General features: G+C 45.2%; 1 protein-coding gene across 2 annotated transcripts in view; it reads left to right on the plus strand.

The window, feature by feature from the left end:
• The window catches only part of Prkaa2 (protein kinase AMP-activated catalytic subunit alpha 2), a 53,542-nt gene extending 41,796 nt beyond the window's left edge, over nucleotides 1–11,746 (plus strand). For both annotated transcript variants that reach the window (XM_045139260.1, XM_045139261.1), the window contains 3 exons: nucleotides 4,489–4,993; nucleotides 8,442–8,568; nucleotides 9,228–11,746. In XM_045139260.1, coding sequence (XP_044995195.1) covers nucleotides 4,489–4,993; nucleotides 8,442–8,568; nucleotides 9,228–9,466 — 871 coding nt within the window. In that variant the 3' untranslated portion in view covers nucleotides 9,467–11,746. The remainder of the gene's footprint in view (nucleotides 1–4,488; nucleotides 4,994–8,441; nucleotides 8,569–9,227) is intronic.
• The last annotated feature ends 8,502 nt before the right edge of the window (nucleotides 11,747–20,248 follow it).

Genomic DNA, 20,248 nt, shown 5'->3' on the forward strand with positions numbered 1-20,248 from the left:
CTCAACATTTTAAATTTATGTTTTGTTTTTGTGGTTTTGGAGACTTTGATAACATATGTCTCAGCAGAAAAGGAACCACGTGATCGCACAGTTGCCCCGCCCCTCATGAGCATCGTGGGCGTGTCTTGCCTGCACAGCTGACCTGACCCGGTCGCTCAACTTAAAAAGCTCCACCTGTGTCTTCCCAATGCTGAGGTTGCCAGGTTGTGAAGATTGTGCTCTTATGACTAAATTACTGAATTAGAAAAGAAATTTATATTTTCCCTACTTACCTACCTTAATAATTTACCACTGTTATCAAAATGAATTCACACACACCAATTTTAGCTTTCAGTTGTCCATTTCAGTGGTATTAATATGTCCCCAACTCTATGTTTTTACCATTGTCAAATTCTGGAACTATTTAGAAAATATTTTTATTTATTTATTTATTTGCAAGGAGAGAAACAGAGACAGAGAGAATGGGCACGCCAGTGCCTCTGGCCACTGCAAACAAACTCCAGACACATGTGCCACTTTGTACATCTGGCTTCACGTGGGTCCTGGGGATTGGAACTCAGTTCATTAGGCTTTACAGAGTTTCTTTTGAGTTTGATAAAAAATTTCTGGAATTAGGGCTGGAGAGAAGGCTTAGCAGTTAAGGCGCTTGCCTACAAAGCCTAAGGACCCATGTTTGACTCCCCAGATCGCACGTAAGCCAGTCACACAAAGTGACACATGTGCAAATTCACACGTGTGCACAAGGTGGTGCCTGCATCTGGAGTTTGATTACAGTGGCTGGAGGCTGTGGTGCATCAGTTCTCTCCATCCTCGCCCCAACTCTCTCTCACATAAAAATGCCAGTCTGTTAGGCTTGCTTCAAAGAAAGAAAGAGAAAGAGGGGGAGGGGGGAGAGAGGGGGGAGAGAGAGGAAGGGAGGGAGGGAGAAAAGGAAGGAAGGAAGGAAGGAAGGAGGGAAGGAACTCTGTACCTTTAGGTGGTGGTTACTCGTTTCTGCCTCTTCCCAGCTTCTAGAACCAGTAGTCTACTTCCTGTCTTTTTGCCCATTCTGCATGTTATATACAGATGGATTCATGTGCCACATGCTTTTCGTGGGAGGCATCTTTTATTTAGCATATTGAAAGGCATTTGTATAATAGCGCATGTATCATTACTGTACCCCTCATTTGCTTGACAAGTCCTTTATTGTATGGATAGCCCCCTTGTCAAAAGAGTCATCAGTTGGTGGACATAGTAGAGGGCATTTGCCATTTCAGAATGCCCACAGGGGAGACAGGAAGCAGAGGCAGGGAACTCATGGTCAGGAAGCTCTTTCTGTCGCCCGGGATCTCAATCTCCATCTCCCTCTCCCTCTCCCTCTCTCTCTCTCTCTCTCTCTCTCTCTCTCTCTCTCTCTCTCTCTCTCTCTCTCTCCAATCCCTCTTTCTCTCTCCCCAGTCCAGGAGCATTTTCTGTATCCCAGGATATCTCTCTCGCTGCAGTGCAGGAGCATCTTCTGTAGCCCAGCATCTCTCCGCTCTCTCCAGTCCAGGAACATCTTCTGTAGTCCAGGATCTCTCTCTCTCTCTCTCTCTCTGCAGTCCAGGAGCATCTTCTGTAGCCCAGGATCTCTCTCTGTCTCTCTCTCACTCTCTCTCTCTCCAGTCCAGGAGCATCTTCTGTATCCCAGCATCTCTCCGCTCTCTCCAGTCCAGGAACATCTTCTGTAGTCCAGGACCTGTCTCTCTCTCTCTCTCTCTCTCTCTCTCTCTCTCTCTCTCTCTCTCTGCAGTCCAGGAGCATCTTCTGTAGCCCAGGATCTCTCTCTCTGCAGTCCAGGAGCATGTTCTGTAGCCCAGGATCTCTCTCTGTCTCTCTCTCACTCTCTCTCTCTCCAGTCCAGGAGCATCTTCTGTATCCCAGCATCTCTCCGCTCTCTCCAGTCCAGGAACATCTTCTGTAGTCCAGGATCTGTCTCTCTCTCTCTCTCTCTCTCTCTCTCTCTCTCTCTCTGCAGTCCAGGAGCATGTTCTGTAGCCCAGGATCTCTCTCTGTCTCTCTCTCACTCTCTCTCTCTCCAGTCCAGGAGCATCTTCTGTAGCCCAGGAGCTGTCTCTGTAGCCTGGTGAATGACAGACCCTGCCTACAAAGAGGCGGCCAGTGAGGACCAGCCCCAGAGTTGTCCTGTACACCTGGCACCCCCACATACATTACCCCAGGCCCCACCCAAAGTATATCAATCTGACTTTAGCTTAGGGAGTACCTAGTTTTATCACAAACCAACATTTAAACACCTTCAAGGTGTTGGTGCCTGTGAGATGAAAAGGGGTTAACTACTGTGGCCATCATAAAATGAGATGCAAAGGCCCAGAAGTAAGAGGACATAAGATTTAGGAGAACACTGCTCAGACTGTCTCATTTCAAAACCTTTTTACACAGTTAAGAATTATAAAAAGCCTCAAAGAATTTTTCTTAACGGGTATCTCAGTAGTTCCCTTGTAAAATATTAAAACCAAAATTAAAAGATTTAATCTACTTAAAAATGAAAGAAAATCCACTACATGTCAATTAAAGTTAGGTCCCATCTTTTGTGTGTGTTTGAAACTGGGACCAAGCTAGGACCTCTTGTCTCATAGCAAGCCCTCTACTGCTGAGCTGTGTACCTCTGGACCCCTCGCCCTTTTTGCTCCCCCTTTTTTTTTTTTTTTTTTCATTTTGAGATGGTTTCTCACTGACCTACTCAGAGGTGAATTACCCGGGTGGCCTGGAGCTCTCTCTGTAGGTCAGGAGCTCTTTCTGTAGCCTGGAAGTCCTTGGAATGGTGTTCTTAAGTAGCAAAATGTACATTAAAAACTCATGAGAACTGCCAGGCGTGGTGGCACACATCTTTAACCCCAGCCCTCGGGAGGCAGAGGTAGGAGGATCGCCATAAGTTTGAGGCCACCCTGAGACTACAGAGTTAATTCCAGGTCAGCCTGGCCTAGAGAGAGACCCTATGTTGAGAAAACATGCAAAACAACAAAGATCATGAGGGCTCTCACAGTATTTAATTCTCTTAATGCCTAGCAAAATCAAATACAGCTGATTCCCATCCTCCTCCTTCATCCAGCCTTGCAATAAATATTTTGTACTGCTCGAAGTTCATGAAGAAAATCTAGTCACATGTAAGTGGTTGGGAAAGAAAGGAGCATTTTATTTCCTTTGTGTTTGTTTGAGAGAGAGAATTAGTGCACCAGATCCTTTTGCTGCTACAAACGTGCACCACTTTGTGAATCTGGCTCTTTACATGGGCAGTGGGGAATCAAACCCAGGCCAACAGGCTTTGCAGTAAGTGCCTTTAACCACTGCGCCATCTCTCCAGTGCCAGAAAGCAGCATTGTAATAGCCATTCAGATAACTGTGGCCTTCCTCTTTGACAGTACAAGAAAGCCTAACATATGTGTTTGCAATGCCAAGTGAGAAAAACTGTCAATGAATTTTACAAAGTATTTTGCTACATTATAATCAATTGGTGGATCTTAATTTTATTTTTTCTGCTTTGTCTCTGTCTAGCCCAGGCTGACCTGGAATTCACTATGTAGTCTCAGGGTGGCCTCGAACTCATGGTGATCCTCCTACCTCTGCCTCCCTAGTGTTGGGATTAAAGGCGTGCGCCACCACGCTGGGCCTGGATGTTAAATTTTAGGCAGATCCCTTATGCATGTATGATTCTGTCACACCATAGATTGGTCCTTGGAAAACCTTACACTATTGATCTACGAAGAGTTTCTATGTGATGACATATTGAATTATGCACTCTTAAAAAGTATATTCATTATTATCAATAGTAACTTCCTCAGAAAGTCTTTAGGTATTGAGAAACCATCAGACTCTAGGATACAGATAAAAATTGTGTGCAATATTCTGAGTTTTTGCAGGAAAACATGAATTTTATTATTGGCAGCAAATACTGCTAGTTTTTTGTTTTTGTCTTTTTGTTTTTCAATGTAGGGTCTCACTCTAGTCCAGGCTGACCTGGAATTCACTCTGTAGTCTCAGGGTGGCCTTGAACTCATGATGAGCCTCCTACCTCTGCCTCCCGAGTGCTTGGATTAAAGGCGTGCGCCACCACACCCGGCAAATATTGCTAGTTTCCCCCCCACCCTTGAAATAACAGACTCACTTTATTCATTGTCAAGGAAATGTCAGCTCAAGTGGGAATAGCTGTATTTATTCAGGAGTGGGGAAGGAATTAACTTGCCCAGGGTCCCGTATCTGAGGAGGGCTGGGACTGGACTCCAATCTTTGGACTCTATTGCATTGTCTTGTCTCATGTCTGAATTGCATGGGACTCGCCAAAGAATGTTCTTACAATATCGTGTGTGGTATTTCATATATATATATATACATACATACATAAACACACACACACACACACATATATATACACACACACATATATATGTATGTATGTATATATATACACACACACATATATATGTATATATATGTATTTTTTTTTTTTACTAGAGAGCATGAATGGTTCAAACAAGATTTACCTACTTACCTCTTTCCTGAAGACCCTTCCTACGATGCCAGTGTCATCGATGACGAGGCCGTGAGGGAGGTCTGTGAGAAGTTTGAGTGTACGGAGGCCGAGGTGATGACCAGTTTGTACAGCGACGACCCTCAAGACCAGCTGGCCGTGGCGTACCACCTGGTCATCGACAACCGCAGGATCATGAACCAGGCCAGTGAGTTCTACCTCGCCTCCAGCCCTCCGACCGGCTCCTTCATGGACGACAGCGCCATGCACATTCCCCCGGGCCTGAAGCCGCACCCGGAGCGGATGCCGCCGCTCATCGCTGACAGCCCCAAAGCGCGCTGTCCTCTGGACGCCCTGAACACGACGAAGCCCAAGTCCTTAGCCGTGAAGAAAGCCAAGTGGCACCTGGGCATCCGGAGCCAGAGCAAACCCTACGACATCATGGCCGAGGTGTACCGAGCTATGAAGCAGCTGGACTTCGAGTGGAAGGTGGGACGTTGCGGTGACTCAGCTCAAGTGTAGAAGCCATTTATAATAAGCTGGCGGTGTGGGTGACTTGAGAGCTGGGGACAATAAGAAATCGTTTTCGATCCAGCATTGCCCATTCTTTTTGTTTTGGTTTTTTTGAGGTAGGGTCTCGCTCTAGCTCAGGCTGACCTGGAATTCACTATGGAGTCTCAGGGTGGCCTCGAACTCTCGGAGATCCTCCTACCTCTGCCTCCCAAGTGCTGGGATTAAAGGCGTGCGCCACCACGCCCGGCTCCATTTTTTCTAATTAAATAGCACAATCAGTGAAAACCTCGAAGGGTAAAGAGCTGTGAATGTAGAGAACTTACGTATTTTGAATTGTGGACTAGCATTCTTAGCCAAGAAACAAAGTAATTTATAGAGAAAACAGTCCACCTATTTCATCACAGCCATAGCAATCAAAAGTCCCAAGTTTTTAAAGACAATCTGGTTGTTGTTGTTGTTATTATTATTATTGGTTTTCTTTAAAAATTTTTTTTAGTTTTTATTTATTTATTTATTTGAGAGTGACAGACACAGAGAGAAAGACAGACAGAGGGAGAGAGAGAGAATGGGCGTGCCAGGGCCTCCAGCCTCTGCAAACGAATTCCAGACGTGTGCGCCCCCTTGTGCATCTGGCTAATGTGGGACCTGGGGAACCGAGCCTCGAACCGGGGTCCTTAGGCTTCACAGGCAAGTGCTTAACTGCTAAGCCATCTCTCCAGCCCTATTATTGGTTTTTTGAGATACGGTTTCACTCTGGCCCAGGCTGAGTTGAAATTCACTCTTGCAGTCTCAGGGTGGCCTTGAACTCACAGCTATCCTCCTACCTCTGCCTCCCCAGTATTGGGATCAAAGATGTGTGCCACCATGCCCAGCCTGATTTATTTTTAATGATTTTACAAAGATCATTTTCATTTCTTGCCTTTTTGGCATGGAAAGTATGTAACTGTGACAGGTACTTCAGTGTAAATTATCAACTCAGTCAACAATTGTTTTTCTCAAAGCTGAGAATTTCTCTCTTATCTGTTGTTTTTAATCCTTGGTTAAGATATATTTTCCTTACTGTCATCTCATATTTTACTCTTTTAAAATTAGCATTTCAGGTCTGGAGAGATGGCTTAGTGGTTAAGGCACTTGTCAGCAAAGCCAAAGGACCCAGGTTTGATTCCCCAGGACCCTTGTAAAACCAGATGTACAAGGTGTCACATGCATGTGGAGTTTGTTTGCAGTGACTAGAAGCCCTGGCATGCCCATTCTCTCTCTCTCTCTCTCTCTTTTTCAATAAATATTTTTGAAATTAGCATTTTATTTTATTTCAGCTCTAGTTGAATATATGGGGGGCTTTATTTTTCGTTTCAGATATTCCTTTCACTGTTGTTCTTTAAGATAATGAACTTTTTCTTCAACTTTCTTTTTATTTTATTTATTTGAGAGAGAGGGAAAGAGGCAGAGAGAGGGAGAAAGAGAATGGGCACATCAGGGCCTCCAGCCACTGCAAACAAACTCCAGACATGTGCGCCCCCTTGTGCATCTGGCTAATGTGGGTCCTGGGGAATCGAACCTGGGATTTTTGGCTTTGCGGGCAAAAGCCTTAACTGCTAAGCCATCTCTCCAGCCCCATAATGAGCTTTGTTAAAGAAAAAAAAAAAAAAGGAAAACTAAAGCATTCAAACTTACCATGTAGATGTTTGACATGTCCAAATAAATCAGGCTTTACTTTCATTTTATTACTTGATTTTGAGTAATGACAAAGCAGTTCCTTACGCTAAACAGCTCTACCTTTTACAAAGCAGTTTTATTTACTTAAAAGGTGATATTGGCATGTGTGGTGGCTCATAACTGTAATTCCAGTGCTCTGGAGGCTGAGGTAGGCTCTGAGGTTGTTCTGAGTTTGGGACCAGTGTAAGACCCTATCATCTCAAAAAAATTAATAAATAAGAAAGAAAGAAAAGGAGATACTGTTACCTTTAAAATTTCTTACTGAGATGTTCTCAAACTTAGACTTCCTTATCTGCATTTTTTTTTTGTTAAAGGGAAAAATATATATATATTCCTCACAAGATTTTTGTGATATTTGGATTTTCTTCCCCCCTCCCCCCTCCCCCTCCCCCTTCCCCCTCCCCCCTCCCTCCTCCCTCCCTCCCTTCTTTCTTTCTTTCCCTTCCTTCCTTCCTTCCTTCCTTCCTTCCTTCCTTCCTTCCTTCCTTCCTTCCTTCCTTCCTTCCTTCCTTCCCTCTCTCTTTTTCTTTCTTTATTTCTTTCAGATAAAGCCTTGCTATAGCCCAGGCTGATCTGGAATTTGCTCTGTCATATCAGGCTGGCGTCAAACTCATGGCGATCTTCCTGCCTCAGCCTTCCCAGTGCTGGGATTAAAATCGTGCACCACCACGCCTGGCTCAGTATTTGGATTTTGTGATTTATAAAGTCACTAATTGTGTTAAACCTCTATTTTTTCTCTCTCTCTCTCTCTCTCTCTCTCTCTCTCTCTCTTTCCCTCCCTCCCTCCCTCCCTCCCTCCCTCCCTCCCTCCCTCCCTCCCTCCCTCCCTCCCTCCCTCTTTCTTTCTTTCTTTCTTTCTTTCTTTCTTTCTTTCTTTCTTTCTTTCTTGGTTTTCCCGAGGTAGGGTCTCACTCTGGCCCAGGCTGACCTGGAATTCACTATGAAGTCTCAGGGTGGCCTTGAACTCATGGCGATCCTCCTACCTCTGCCTCCCGAGTGCTGGAACTAAAGGCATGTGCTACCATGCCTGGCTGTTATTCTTTTAAAAAAAATTAGTTAATTATTTATTTGAAAGATAGACAGACAGACAGAGAATGGGTGTGCTAGGGCTTCTGGCCACTGCAAACCCATGTGCCATCTTGTATACCTGGCTTATGTGGGTCCTGAGGCTTCAAACCTGGGTCCTTAGGCCTTCCAGGGAAGCATCTTAAATGCTAAGCCATCACTCCAGCCCTCTGTTATTCATTATGCTGCCTATATATCAAAAAATATTCAAGGAGGCTGAAGGGATGGCTTAGCGATTAAGGCGTTTACCCGCAAAGCCAAAGGACCCAGGTTTGATTCCCCAAGACCCACATCAGCCAGATGCACAAGGGGGCGCATGTGTCTGGAGTTGGTTTGCAGTAGCTGGAGGCCCTGGAGCGCCCATTCTCTCACTCTGTCAAATTAATTAATTAATTCAAGGAAAGGCTGAGCAACCTATATAATTACTGCTGGTCTGACGTGGAGGCATATCTGGGTTAAAGGCTAAACTTCGCTGAGTTTTCGTACATAAATGTCAGTGGGGTTAGTTAAGCATACTAAGGTAACTAACCAACATAAAAGAAAAATTATTCAGACGTTTCTTCCCTACTTTATACTCACTTTTGACATTCCTTATAGTAGCATGGGACATGTATGGTCTTTCTTGTCTTCTGTCCTGGTTTAGGTAGTGAACGCATACCACCTTCGAGTCAGAAGGAAAAACCCAGTGACCGGCAATTATGTGAAGATGAGCTTGCAGCTTTACCTGGTCGACAGTAGGAGCTACCTTTTGGACTTCAAAAGCATCGATGGTGAGGAAGCCATGTAGCCACGGTGGGGCCTGAGCAGATAAGACTCTCGGGGTAAAGCTCGGTGCTAAAAGCCCTCTGAAGACGTGGTGGGTAGCTCTTCTGACTTCTGGGTCGTCTAGACGAAGCCACAGCATAAGTGAAATTAAATATATGTTGCTGGGCAATGGGGAAGTGGCTTAGCAGTTAAGGCACTTGGCCTGCGAAGCCTAAGGACCCAGGTTCGATTCCCCAGGACCCATGTAAGCCAGATGCACAAGGTGGGGGGCGCACACGTCTGGAGTCCGTTTGCAGTGGCTGGAGGCCCTGGCACGCCCCCTTGTCTCAAATAAAATAAAATAAATATATGTTAGTAGAAGGTAAGGTGCTAAGGATGTGCCGTTGTCAAATGGAGGCATGTCCTCTTTGATGATGTGTCCCCCATTCCAGAGCATCTGTAGTGATGTTGGTGCTGAGCTGCCCTTAAAGGGAGCTCCATAGTGTGTGGAGAGGACTCGGGGTGCCCAGGGCTGGAGAGCTGTGCTGGGGATTGGCTGTTAACCGGCCTTGCTTGCTAAGTTCTGCTCAGGTGGGCGTGCTGACCTCACACCGGGAGAGTGGCAGCTCCGGCGGGCAGGGCGGGGGAGTGTGCTTGGCATGACCCTGTCCTCTGGTCCTTTCAGATGAGGTGGCGGAGCAGAGGTCCGGCTCTTCCACCCCTCAGCGCTCCTGCTCGGCCGCTGGCTTACACCGGCCAAGGTCAAGTTTCGATTCAGCAACTGCTGAGAGCCAGTCCCTTTCCAGCTCCCTCACTGGCTCCGTGACGGGAAGCACCCAGTCTCCGGTCTCCCCTCGCCTGGGCAGCCACACCATGGATTTTTTTGAAATGTGCGCCAGTCTGATCACTACTTTAGCCCGTTGATAATCCTGCCACTGGTTTCTGTCTCTCTGTGTTTACTCACTGTGAAAAAAAAAAAAATCAGATATCCTATTTAAATTATTATTTCACTTCTGGAGATCATAGAGTTTGCAATCCCAGTAGACATGACTATTGCTAGGGGACGTGCTGTGTTACTGAAGTTACCGCGTACACAAAGGGTCGCTGTTGTCTCTGCGTTGAGAACTCTGTGATTGTGCTGTGTCTGCGACGCCGTGACAAAGGGGGAGCATGAATGGGGCCCATGGTCCCCACCTGTGAGCTAAAGGGACCTCCTCTGCTGCCCCACGGAGGGTACGCAAGTCCACTTGGCCCCCTGAACGTCAGCGGGCTTTAAGCTCTCTAAGTTTCCAGGCTTCTTGCCCAAGAAGATTGAGAAATAAAATCCCCATTAGTAAAAAGATGATTTAAATGTTGAAATCTCAAGAGCTTGTTCCCTAAATATCAGAAGCGGAGTTCCCGCAACAGCTAACTGCAGTTACTGCCCAGTGAAACCCCAGGAGGGCTGTGGCTCCGTAACCAGTCCCCAGTCTCCAGGTTCTTAAAAATAGCTCTCTCTACCTCTCAGGGTAAGGTCTTGAGATGCGCCTGAGTCATCACGTATGTCCTAAGAGCCTTCAGGGCTTGATACTGAAATGCCTGCGATGGCAGCAGCATCTGTCTTCCCTACCAGCTTATATGATTATAAAAATATGTCCTTGTAGCTTCCCGTTCTCAAATTATTTGTGACACTGTTTATCATCTTTTTTTTTTTTTTTTCCCGAGGTAGGGTCTCGCTCTAGCCCAGGCTGACCTGGAATTCTCTATGTAGTCTCAGGGTGGCCTCGAACTCACGGCGATCCTACTACCTCTGCCTCCCGAGTGCTGGGATTAAAGGCGTGCGCCACCACGCCCGGCTCTGTTTATCATCTTTTTACCAAGAATGGTCAGAGGGTAGGCAGAGCGGGAGATACAGCTCAGTGGCAGCGTGTTCACGTAACACGTGGAAGACCCCAGGTGTAATCCCGCCACCACCCAAACACACACACACACACACACACACACACACACACACACAATAGCTAGTTCAACGAAACAAGGCAGAACAAACTCTTCTCCTTTCCTTTCCTCGTGTGTCTCTGGGGTGTGGTGGCTCAGGGGAGGAGCAGGCGGCCGGATGCTGTGTGTCAGCGTGGCTCCCATCATTCCTTCACCCAGGTCACTGTTGTCTCCCCTTCACTTGTGACCCACGTAGCCCTGGAACCCTCTGCGGCTCCCTTTCTTGATTGACAGCCACTCAGTTCAAAGACCCTGTTTTGTGCACTTCCAATTTTGATATGCCGTGACCTTCACCGTCAAACCCGGCAAGGCAGGGAAGCCTTAAATGCTTTCAAAAGTTCTCTCTTGGGATAAAGATATGTGTTGCTTAAATATGTGCATACGTGTTGACACACCAGTGCTTTGAATCAAAAACCAAATTTTTGTGTGTGCAATCTTTTTTAAAAGATTTAAGATTTTTGTTTGTTTTTTTTTTAAAGAAGAAAAGCCTATTGCAGAGTGTATAGTAGCTCGTTGATTATAGTTTGTCTTAGTAAAAATATTTTTAAATTATTTATAATTTATTGAATCCCCATTTATTGTATTTATGTTGTAATTAACAAAATCATTGGTCAGACTTACCCTGGAAAATGTAAGCTCTTGCAAACACAAATGACATTACCTTGACAAGTGTCTGTTTGCCAAATGTATTTTCTACCAAGAAGCAAATGAGAAAGTTCAACCAAGTTTCTCCTGTTTTTATAGAAGACAGGTATGTCTACCTTTACATATTCTTTTGAATCACGAGCATGCACTGTATAAGATTATAAATCTTTTTTTTTTTATGCTGTTTAATACTTGTAAATCCAGGTTAAAATCATCAGTGGAAAAGAATGGGTTTACAGTGTCAGATAGTTTAAGGTTTAACCTTTGCAAGACTGCCATCTTGTGGCATGAGGGGGTAATTTTTAGTAATTATTTTAACAAGGATGAATAATCCTGTTTACTAAATCCAATGTGCTATGGACTCGGCCTAATTTTGGCTTCTCCAAATGTGTACATACCTCTTTGTTTGGAAAGAACAAAGCCACCTCATATTTGCCTAATTACAAGTTGGCACAGCCTCAAAATAAGGAACTGAATGGATTCTTCCCATGACAAAACTCTGCCACAGTTTTGAAGGTAGAAAGGACTCCTGAACATCTCTTTAGTAAATCCGATATTAAAAACCAGGTCATAGCAAACCAACTTTTGACCAGTCGTATGTTGTTTGAGAATGAATAAGTTCTTTACTATTTCCTTGTTCTTACTGGTATTTGTGAACTTGCAACTTGATAGCTACCTTTTGAATTTCAGGAGAACTGAGGATCATAGCTTTGTTTCTTTTCTGCATTGGTTTTATTATTTTTATTTATTCATCTGAAAGACAGAGAAACAGGCAGAGAGAGAGAGAATGAATGGGCGCACCAGGGCCTCCAGCCACTGCAAATGAACTCCAGATGCATGTGTCACCCTGTGCATCTGGCTTACATGGTCCTCGGGAATCGAACCTGGGTCCTTTGGCTTTGCAAGCAAGCGCCTTAACCGTTAAGCCATCCCTCCGGCCCCTGCACTGTTTTTAAAATATACCTATTCTGTGGGTGGAGGTAACGTAGAAGATTGGATTGCAGCATGTGTTCACGGGTTCAGACAAACGTCACAGGTCTAGCATGTCGTCACAGCGGATTCGCCTCGCTGGCCACAGGCCCAGAAAAGAACAGAATTCATTTCTCCTCCGTCAAGACCCTGGGGAGACTTCCGTTGCTGGCTTAGCGATACGGCTTTATTTCTGCCCTAGAAATGGGCTCGTTTCCCAAGACAGGGCTCCACGAAACAGGTTTGGGAGATACTTCCATTCTCCCCCTTGTGGAGGACAACAGGAATTGGTGATTAGCATTAGAGAGTTTTGACAAGTCCTTTCAGAAATACCAAGTGGTATCGTTTTGTTTAGTGCCACTGTGCCCAAGTTAGTTTCCTACTTAAACAAAGTCTCCCCACAGGTGAGACTCACCTTTGAGCCCAGCATTCGAGGGGCCACGTGAGGAAGGAGAGCTCGAGGCCGATCTGGGCTACATAGCATGGCCTTGTTTCTAAAGAAAAGAAACAGTAAGGAGACCTTCAGTCCCATAAGAAAAGAAACTTTGGAAAGTACTTTTTTCCTTTGAAAAGATTATAATTATTTATTTGAGGGGGGCAATCGGGCTGTTTCAAACGAACTACTTGCCTACCAGTTATTGTTCCGGTTCAGACTTGCTAAAAGTTATTTTTTTGAGAGAGAGAGAGGAAGAGAGAATGGGTGCGCTGGGACCTTCAGACTGCTGTGAATGAACTCCGGACAGGTGCTGCCCCTTGTGTGCCCGTGCGACCTTGTGCCTGCGTCACGGGGCGTCTGGCTTACGAGGTGCCAGGAGATTCCAACATGAGTCCTTGGGCTTTACAGGCAAGCCCCGTAGCTGCTAAGCCATCCCTCCAGCCCTGGTTCCGACTTGTGTTTCCATATGCAGACAGACACACTTATAATTAGGAAATAGTGGACAAAGTATGCAGCGTGTTTTATGATGTATTGGTTTTATTCCACAGCACGTGGTATTTTCAACCTTTTTAATTTTTAATTTTTAATTTTGTTGCTTTGTATTTCGAGGTAGGTTGACCTGGAATTCACTTGGTAGTCTCAGGGTGGCCTTGAACTCACGGTGATCCTCCTACCTCTGCCTCCTGAGTGCTGGGATCAAAGGTGTGTGCCGACATGCCCGGCTCTTATTTTTAATTCTTAACGGATGACTCAAAAGTCTTAAGCAGGATTACTTACAAAGAGTGAGAGGCCAGCAACTTCTGACACTGCTCCAGGCACAGGGAATTTAGTGCACTTGTTTGGGATACCAAGTTTAAAGCTATCTTAAATTTAATTATACAGGCAGAGAGGGAAACCCACCTACAGGTTGGGTTTCTGGGTTTTTTTTTAATTTTTTTAAATATCTTACTTTCATTTATTTAGTTGAGAGAGGGAAAGAGGCAGAGTGAGAGAGAGAGAATGGGTACACCAGGGCTTCCAACGAACTCCAGATGCATGCGCCACGTTGTGCATCTGGCTTATGTGGGTCCTGGGGAATCAAACTGAGGTCCTTTGGCTTTGCAGGCAAGCGCCTTAACCACTAAGCCATCTCCCCAGCCCCTGGGTTTCTGATTTGATTGATGAACTCTTTATGATGCTTCTGTAATCTCTACTGTTTATAATCCCTGGTGCTAGTCATTAATAAGATGAATCCAGGGACTGACGGTAATCAGTAACATACATACATATATATATATATATATATATATATATATATATATATATATATATGTTCTAATATATATATATGTGTGTTATATATATATTAAATATATACATATATATATATGTGTGTTATATATATATTAAATATATACATATATATATATTTGTGATAGGGAATTGGCCATGTATAATTGGCACTGATAATTTTCTACTTTGTGCAAATAGATTTTCAAAAGTGGCTACAAAATTCTGGGTTTTCTTTCTCTAGCCAATTTGCACTCATGAAATAACAAATTGGATTCTTAAGATTAAGCGAGGGCATAATCGGGAAAATAATTATGAACCACTTACCCACATCTGTGTTCTTTGATTTGAGCTGAAGTCCCATTGTGAAATCTCAGTGTATAAATGTGAGGTGTGTTCATAGCTTTGCCTGTATTTTGTTTTGTTTTGGTTTTTAAAGACAAAAAAAAAAAAACAAAAAGCCCTCAACCCAGCATTTCTGTATGTGGTCTAGTCCTTCTGCATTGACGGTAGTTTTCAGAATCTGTTAGCCTCCCTGGTTCAGAGGCAGCCTGTTTCTTGTCAGCACCTCTGTTCTCCCTACCTTCCCACCCCTCGAGGTCTGTGCCAGTAGGTCATCCTCGGACCAGCGTTGGGCACACCGTGATAGGCTTCCACGTCCCTGGTAACAGAATTGATGACCTCAGACAAAGAAGGTCAGAAGGACACCCAAATCTGCTCGCGGTGTGCCCAGGCGGACGTCCCGAGGTTCGCACACGGGACCCTAAGTCCTCGTGAGATTGTCTACTGTGGAAAAGCATCAGCAGAGCCTGCGGTGGCTCCTGGTGGCACTGGCTGGCGCCTAGGGTTGGACCCTGCAGAGATGGCCAGGGAGACCTCAAGTGGGAGCCCATGAGCTTAAAGCTCAGTCTTCTGTGACCGTGGGAGTACCCTTTTTTGTTAGCTGTTTCGGTCTGTGTACTGATGTGAATGTTCCGTTTGGGTGTGGTGAGGCATTTCAAAGGCAGATTCTGAAATAGATAAATAACTGCCTGGTGGAATGCAGAGGGCAAGAATCTTCCAGAAAGTCCACATACACGCAGCAGTACAAGATTGCTGACGGAGCTGATGAAAAGGGCGCATGCATTTTCCCGGTGGGCTTTAACACCAGCGATCTCCCACGCCTGCTAAGTTCATACAGTGGCCTTGTCAAGGCACCCAGAAAAAGTACATGCTGACATTTTTCTCGTCGAAGAAGCAGGATCAAAAAGGTCACAAGAGTCTGGCGCAGTGGCGCACGCGCCTTTAACCCCAGCGCTTGGGAGGCAGATGTAAGATCGCCAAGTTCGAGGCCATCCTGAGACTCCATAGCGAATTCCAGGTCAGCCTGGGCTACAGCAAGACCCTACCACAAAAAAAAAAAAAAAAAAAAAAAAAACCAAAACAACAACAACAAAAAGCTCATGAGAACTCCTGAGTACCATACCAGTGCAGAGGGAGCGGTTGATCCTTAAATCCAGCGCCTGCCTCCGGGGCAGAGCACTCTGAGTTCATGCAACATCTGCGTGCTGAGGAATAAAACCAGCTGCTTGTCTTAGGTGTAACATACAGTAGGCTAGTTTAATCAAACGAACCAGGTGATTGTACTAAGTAGATGTAATTATCGGAAATATTTGTGATCATTATGTGGATTTCATGAGTACTTACAAGTTATCTAGGGTGCTTAAGATGCTGAAAAAGCTTTAGGACATAATTTTTCCTACAATTTCATTGATGTGATTTGCGTGTGGAAGTGGGGATCGAACCCAGGGCCTTGCGTGTGTCAGGCGAGAGCTGTGTCAGTGAGCTACGTCCCCACCCCGCGCTTGTGTGATTCAGAGAGGAAGAGGAGCCCCAGCTGTGGCCGTTACGTGGACTGAGCTAATTCTTATGTCATATGCAGATCAGTGAGTTTCATCTGGATGCTATTTTCATAACGTCTATCTCTGTGAACTACCCAGTCATTATTGGCTTGATAGAAATTCTCTCAAACCACTTAAGCCTTTGACACATCACTGCTGTTTAATAAGTCTAAATCACACACTGCGTTATTTAAAAAATTTGTTTTTGTTTTATTTTTATTTGATAGTGACAGACAGAGAAAGAGGCAGATAGGGAGAGAAGAGAGAGAAGGGGCGTGCCAGGGCCTCCAGCCACTGCAAATGAGCTCCAGACGCATACGCCCTCACGTGCATCTGGTTAATGTGGGTCCTGGGGAATCGAGCCTCGAACCTTGGTCCTTAGGCTTCACAGGCAAGCGCTTAACTGCTAAGCCATCTCTCCAGCCCACACACTATGTTATTTAAACTAGCTGCTGGCCTCTCCACCAGCGTTTCCACGACGATTTATATGCCTTTAATGCCACTGGTAAGCATGAGGAACAGGACCCTCAGTCTAGACTGCATTAAATTTTAATTTGGCTTTTAGTCATAACCCTGATAAGAGTCGGGTCTCTTCTAGAACTTATCAGACATGGGTCTATATTAATTCCGGGAGCCATTGTTAATGTTTAATGATCTCCTTGCCTATCAATGGTTTCGGCCCGACTGTCTGCACCTTTTGGGTAACTATGATTCATGTCTGAAAACAGTTCAGAACTCATGGAAGTAATTTATGAATATTTGGACAAACAGGTAAAAATTTCAGTTATGTTTGAAGTGCAGTTAAGGGAATCCTAAAGTCAAGTATTCTTTCCAGGAACACGAGTTAAGGATTTCTAGATTTCTAGATTTTTCTAGCCTGAAGAAAATTTTGAACAGAGTTTTTACAAGATGTATACGGTGATTCTCTTTTAATTCAAGGTTTGCTCCGTTAATGTAACATTTCAAGGAGAAATAGAGATTGTCAGCAAGGGTGTTTTCAGGTTCCTGGAGCCAAACCTTACATTATCACCACCGGATCTCATGCACCAAATAATTTCCTGTTCCTTTCACTTCTCGATGTCACCTGGATAAATATTTGGCTGCCTTCTTACCGCCTTTTAAATGAATGAAACTCATAACAACCTTTATATTTTCAAAGTCCATAGCAAAAAGAAACGCACACAGCTAAGGATTAATTGGGCCCTTCGTTAGGCATGAGTCACAGAATCTTAGGTCGTTTTTCTCTTGTACAAAATGTGGATGGTAACCTACCTCACAGATGTGTGTGAAGCTCTTTGAAAGCCCTGGCTTGAATAAGAGATTATATCCCCATATTTAATGTAAGTCCCTTTGTTTTTTTACCAGATATCTTTGATGCCGACTGGATGAGCATCTTGATTTTTTAGGCAAGTTGTATATGACAAGAACGTCGTGCTAAGAATGTTTAAGACCACAGTTTCACAAATTATGGTGTTATCATTGTAAGAGACTCTTTAAAATTTCTTGGAAACATCAAATATTTATATAACCAAACTCGTCTTTCACGTCAGTAAATACTGTTAAGCAGACCTCTTTAAGTGTTGGCTAAAGCCGCCTTAATGTACCAAAACACAGCTTCCTGTCAAGACGATTCACAGCCATGGTTGTGCACACTGCTTTGATTATCTAATGTGAAGGTGTTAGAGAACTGTGAACTTGAATCATAGGATTTTGATACTGTTTTAGGAAGACTGTTTGCATTTTTATTATGTTTGCTGAAATATCACATGGAAGTTTTTGAGTGTGACAAATAAAACTGAAAATTGACAGCTCTTAGGTCCTGTTTATCTTTATCCAAAGGTGATATAGGGTTGGGTACATCATGCATTCGCTCTCGGCCCGCAGATCATCCCCACAGGCGAATTCATTAACTCATCAGCGCATATTTAAAGATGTTTTAAAATGGTTGAAATTGGGACCACGTTTCATAATTGGTTTCGGGGGGTGGGGGGAGAGGGCAACAGACTTCCAGTGTTTTTATGTTTCACTAACAATAGATTCAAATTTCAGTTTTGTCTGTCTCTGGGTGTGAGCTAAGTGATGAGCCAAGCGCAGGACTTACCTTCTAGAAACCACGAGAAGATGTCTCCTAGACCTGCAGGCCCTCTCCCTCGGTCTCCCCAGGCCTGGCACCGTGTGGAGCTCCCTGGCACGAGCCCGGGCGAGCAGCCTCACTGGCACCGTGTGCGCTTTTCACAAGATCACATTAAAGCTGGTTTGTCGGAAGCCCCTTGTGTTTCTGTTCCTTCAGCTAATGCTCTGACTGTGTACGCTGCTTCAGGACGAGGTGGCCCGTCACTCCCTGGAGACCGAGCCATTGCTGTCCATTTGTGGTTACATTACTTACTGCACACTCTGGTTTTTAGCCTCAGCCATTGTATTTGTTTTCTGTTATTTTTAAATATTTTATTATTTGTTTATTTGAGAGAGAGAGAGAAAGACACATGGAAAGAGAGAGAATGGGTGCACCAGGGCCTCCAGCCTCTGCAAACCAACTCCAGACGCATGTGCCACCTTGTGCATCAGGCTTACGTGGGTCCTGGGGAGTCGAACCAGCGTCCTTTGGTTTTGCAGGCAAGTGCCTTAACTGCTAAACCATCCCTTCAGCCCTGTTTTTTTTTTTTTTTTAATTATTATAACAAATTACTACAAGCTTAAGGAATGGTCAGAAATTACATTTACTATTCACAAGTCTTAGAGGTTTAACAAGGGCACTCTAATGACCAAGCACTGTGTGAATGTGTGAGAGAGAGAGAGCGAGAGAGAGAATGGGGCGGGGGAGCTCATGGAGCCCAGGCTGGGCTCAAACTCACCTTTAGCCTAGGATAACCTCATAATCTTCCTCCTACCACCTCCCACGTGCTGGCATTAAAGGTGTGTTCACCACTAAGCCTTATGTATGTGGCACTGGAGACCACACTCACAACTTTGTGCACACGAGACAAGCACTCACCCCCACCCGGCTCCCCTTTCTTAACGTAAACACTTCATGGACGTGTATTCCTCGTACGTACTGATGGGTTTCCAACATTTTCACGCAAGCATGCCATGTGCGGTCTGCCCGGGCTCTCTTGTCTCCCCCTCCACTATTCTCACTCACCCCTCCAGTTTACATGCAGTTTGGGGTACACAAGTAAGAAGACACGTCTGATACCTGTCTTTCTGAATCTGATGTCACATTTTACATACATTCACCTGTAAGTCACGTTAAGTTATTCCCCGTGGCTGACTAAAACGCCATTGTATCTATTGACCTTATTTTCTTTAAAAAAAGAAAAAATGCCTGCTGGCAGACACCCTAAGCTGATTGTATAATTTGGCCATTTTGGTCAGTGCTGCGGTGGATGTAGACGGGCCGTACGCCTGTGACGTGTGAACTTAGGGACCTCTGGACGCACACCCACGGTGGTGTTGCGTGGGGGACCCTAGAGGATTCAGAGGAAGCGGAGGACTTAGGGGTCAAGGAAACCCCATGCATGTGGCAAAATAACACAGGAACTGTCTGGAAAAGAAAATTCAGCCGGGCATGGTGGTGCGCGCCTTTAATCCCAGCACTGGGGAGGCAGAGGTACGGGGATCGCCGTGAGTTCGAGGCCACCCTGAGACTCCACAGTGATTTCCAGGTCAGCCTGGGCTAGAGTGAGACCCTACCTCAAAAAAACAAAACAAAAAAAGAAAAAAAGAGAAGAAGAAAATTCTCCCCATTCCCTTACCCAGCCAGGCTGGGAGTGGGCAAGCTTATCAAAGTAAGGACCAGGAGAGCTTCTTATACACACACCCTTTTGTGAATTGAACAGCCACCTCACTGGAGAATGGGCTTAAGAGACAGACCCCCTGGGGGACGGTGTCACCAGCCAACCTGGATGTAGGGTGTGTAAACTAAGGAAGAAGCAGGGACCTGTTGCTGGGGAATTGCTTGCCGGCATCTTGGATAAGACTGGATTAGACATGGGTCCTAGTCCTTCTAGAGAGGCATGGTGGCATCTGTGCTGGTTTGATTCAGGCGTCCCCCATAAACTCAGGTGTTCTGAATGCCAGGTCCCCAGCTGATGGAGATTTGGGAATTAACGACCCCTGGAGGCGGTGTATTGTTGGGGGCGGGCTTATGGGTGTTATAGCCAGTGTCCCCTTGCCAGTGTTTGGCACACCCTCCTGTTGCTGTGTCCCACCTTATGTTGGCCAGGAGGTGATGTCCACCCTCTGCTCATGCCATCGTTTCCCCTGCCATCGTGGAGCTTCCCCTCGAGCCTGTAAGCCAAAATAAATCTTTTTCCCAGAAGCTGCTCTTGGTTGAATGATTTCTACCAGCAACGCGAACCCGACTGCAACAGCACCCGCTGTTCTCTTTGGGCCCTTGTCCCTGGCCGGCTGCCTATATAAAGCTATCTTTGGGCTGGAAAGATGGCTTAGTGGTTAAGGCGTTTGCCTGCAAAGTTAGAGGACCCAGGTTCGATTCCCCAGGACCCACGTAAACCAGCAGCACAAGGGGGT

This window comes from Jaculus jaculus, chromosome 21 (assembly GCF_020740685.1).
Source record: "Jaculus jaculus isolate mJacJac1 chromosome 21, mJacJac1.mat.Y.cur, whole genome shotgun sequence".
Lineage (NCBI taxonomy): Eukaryota > Metazoa > Chordata > Mammalia > Rodentia > Dipodidae > Jaculus > Jaculus jaculus.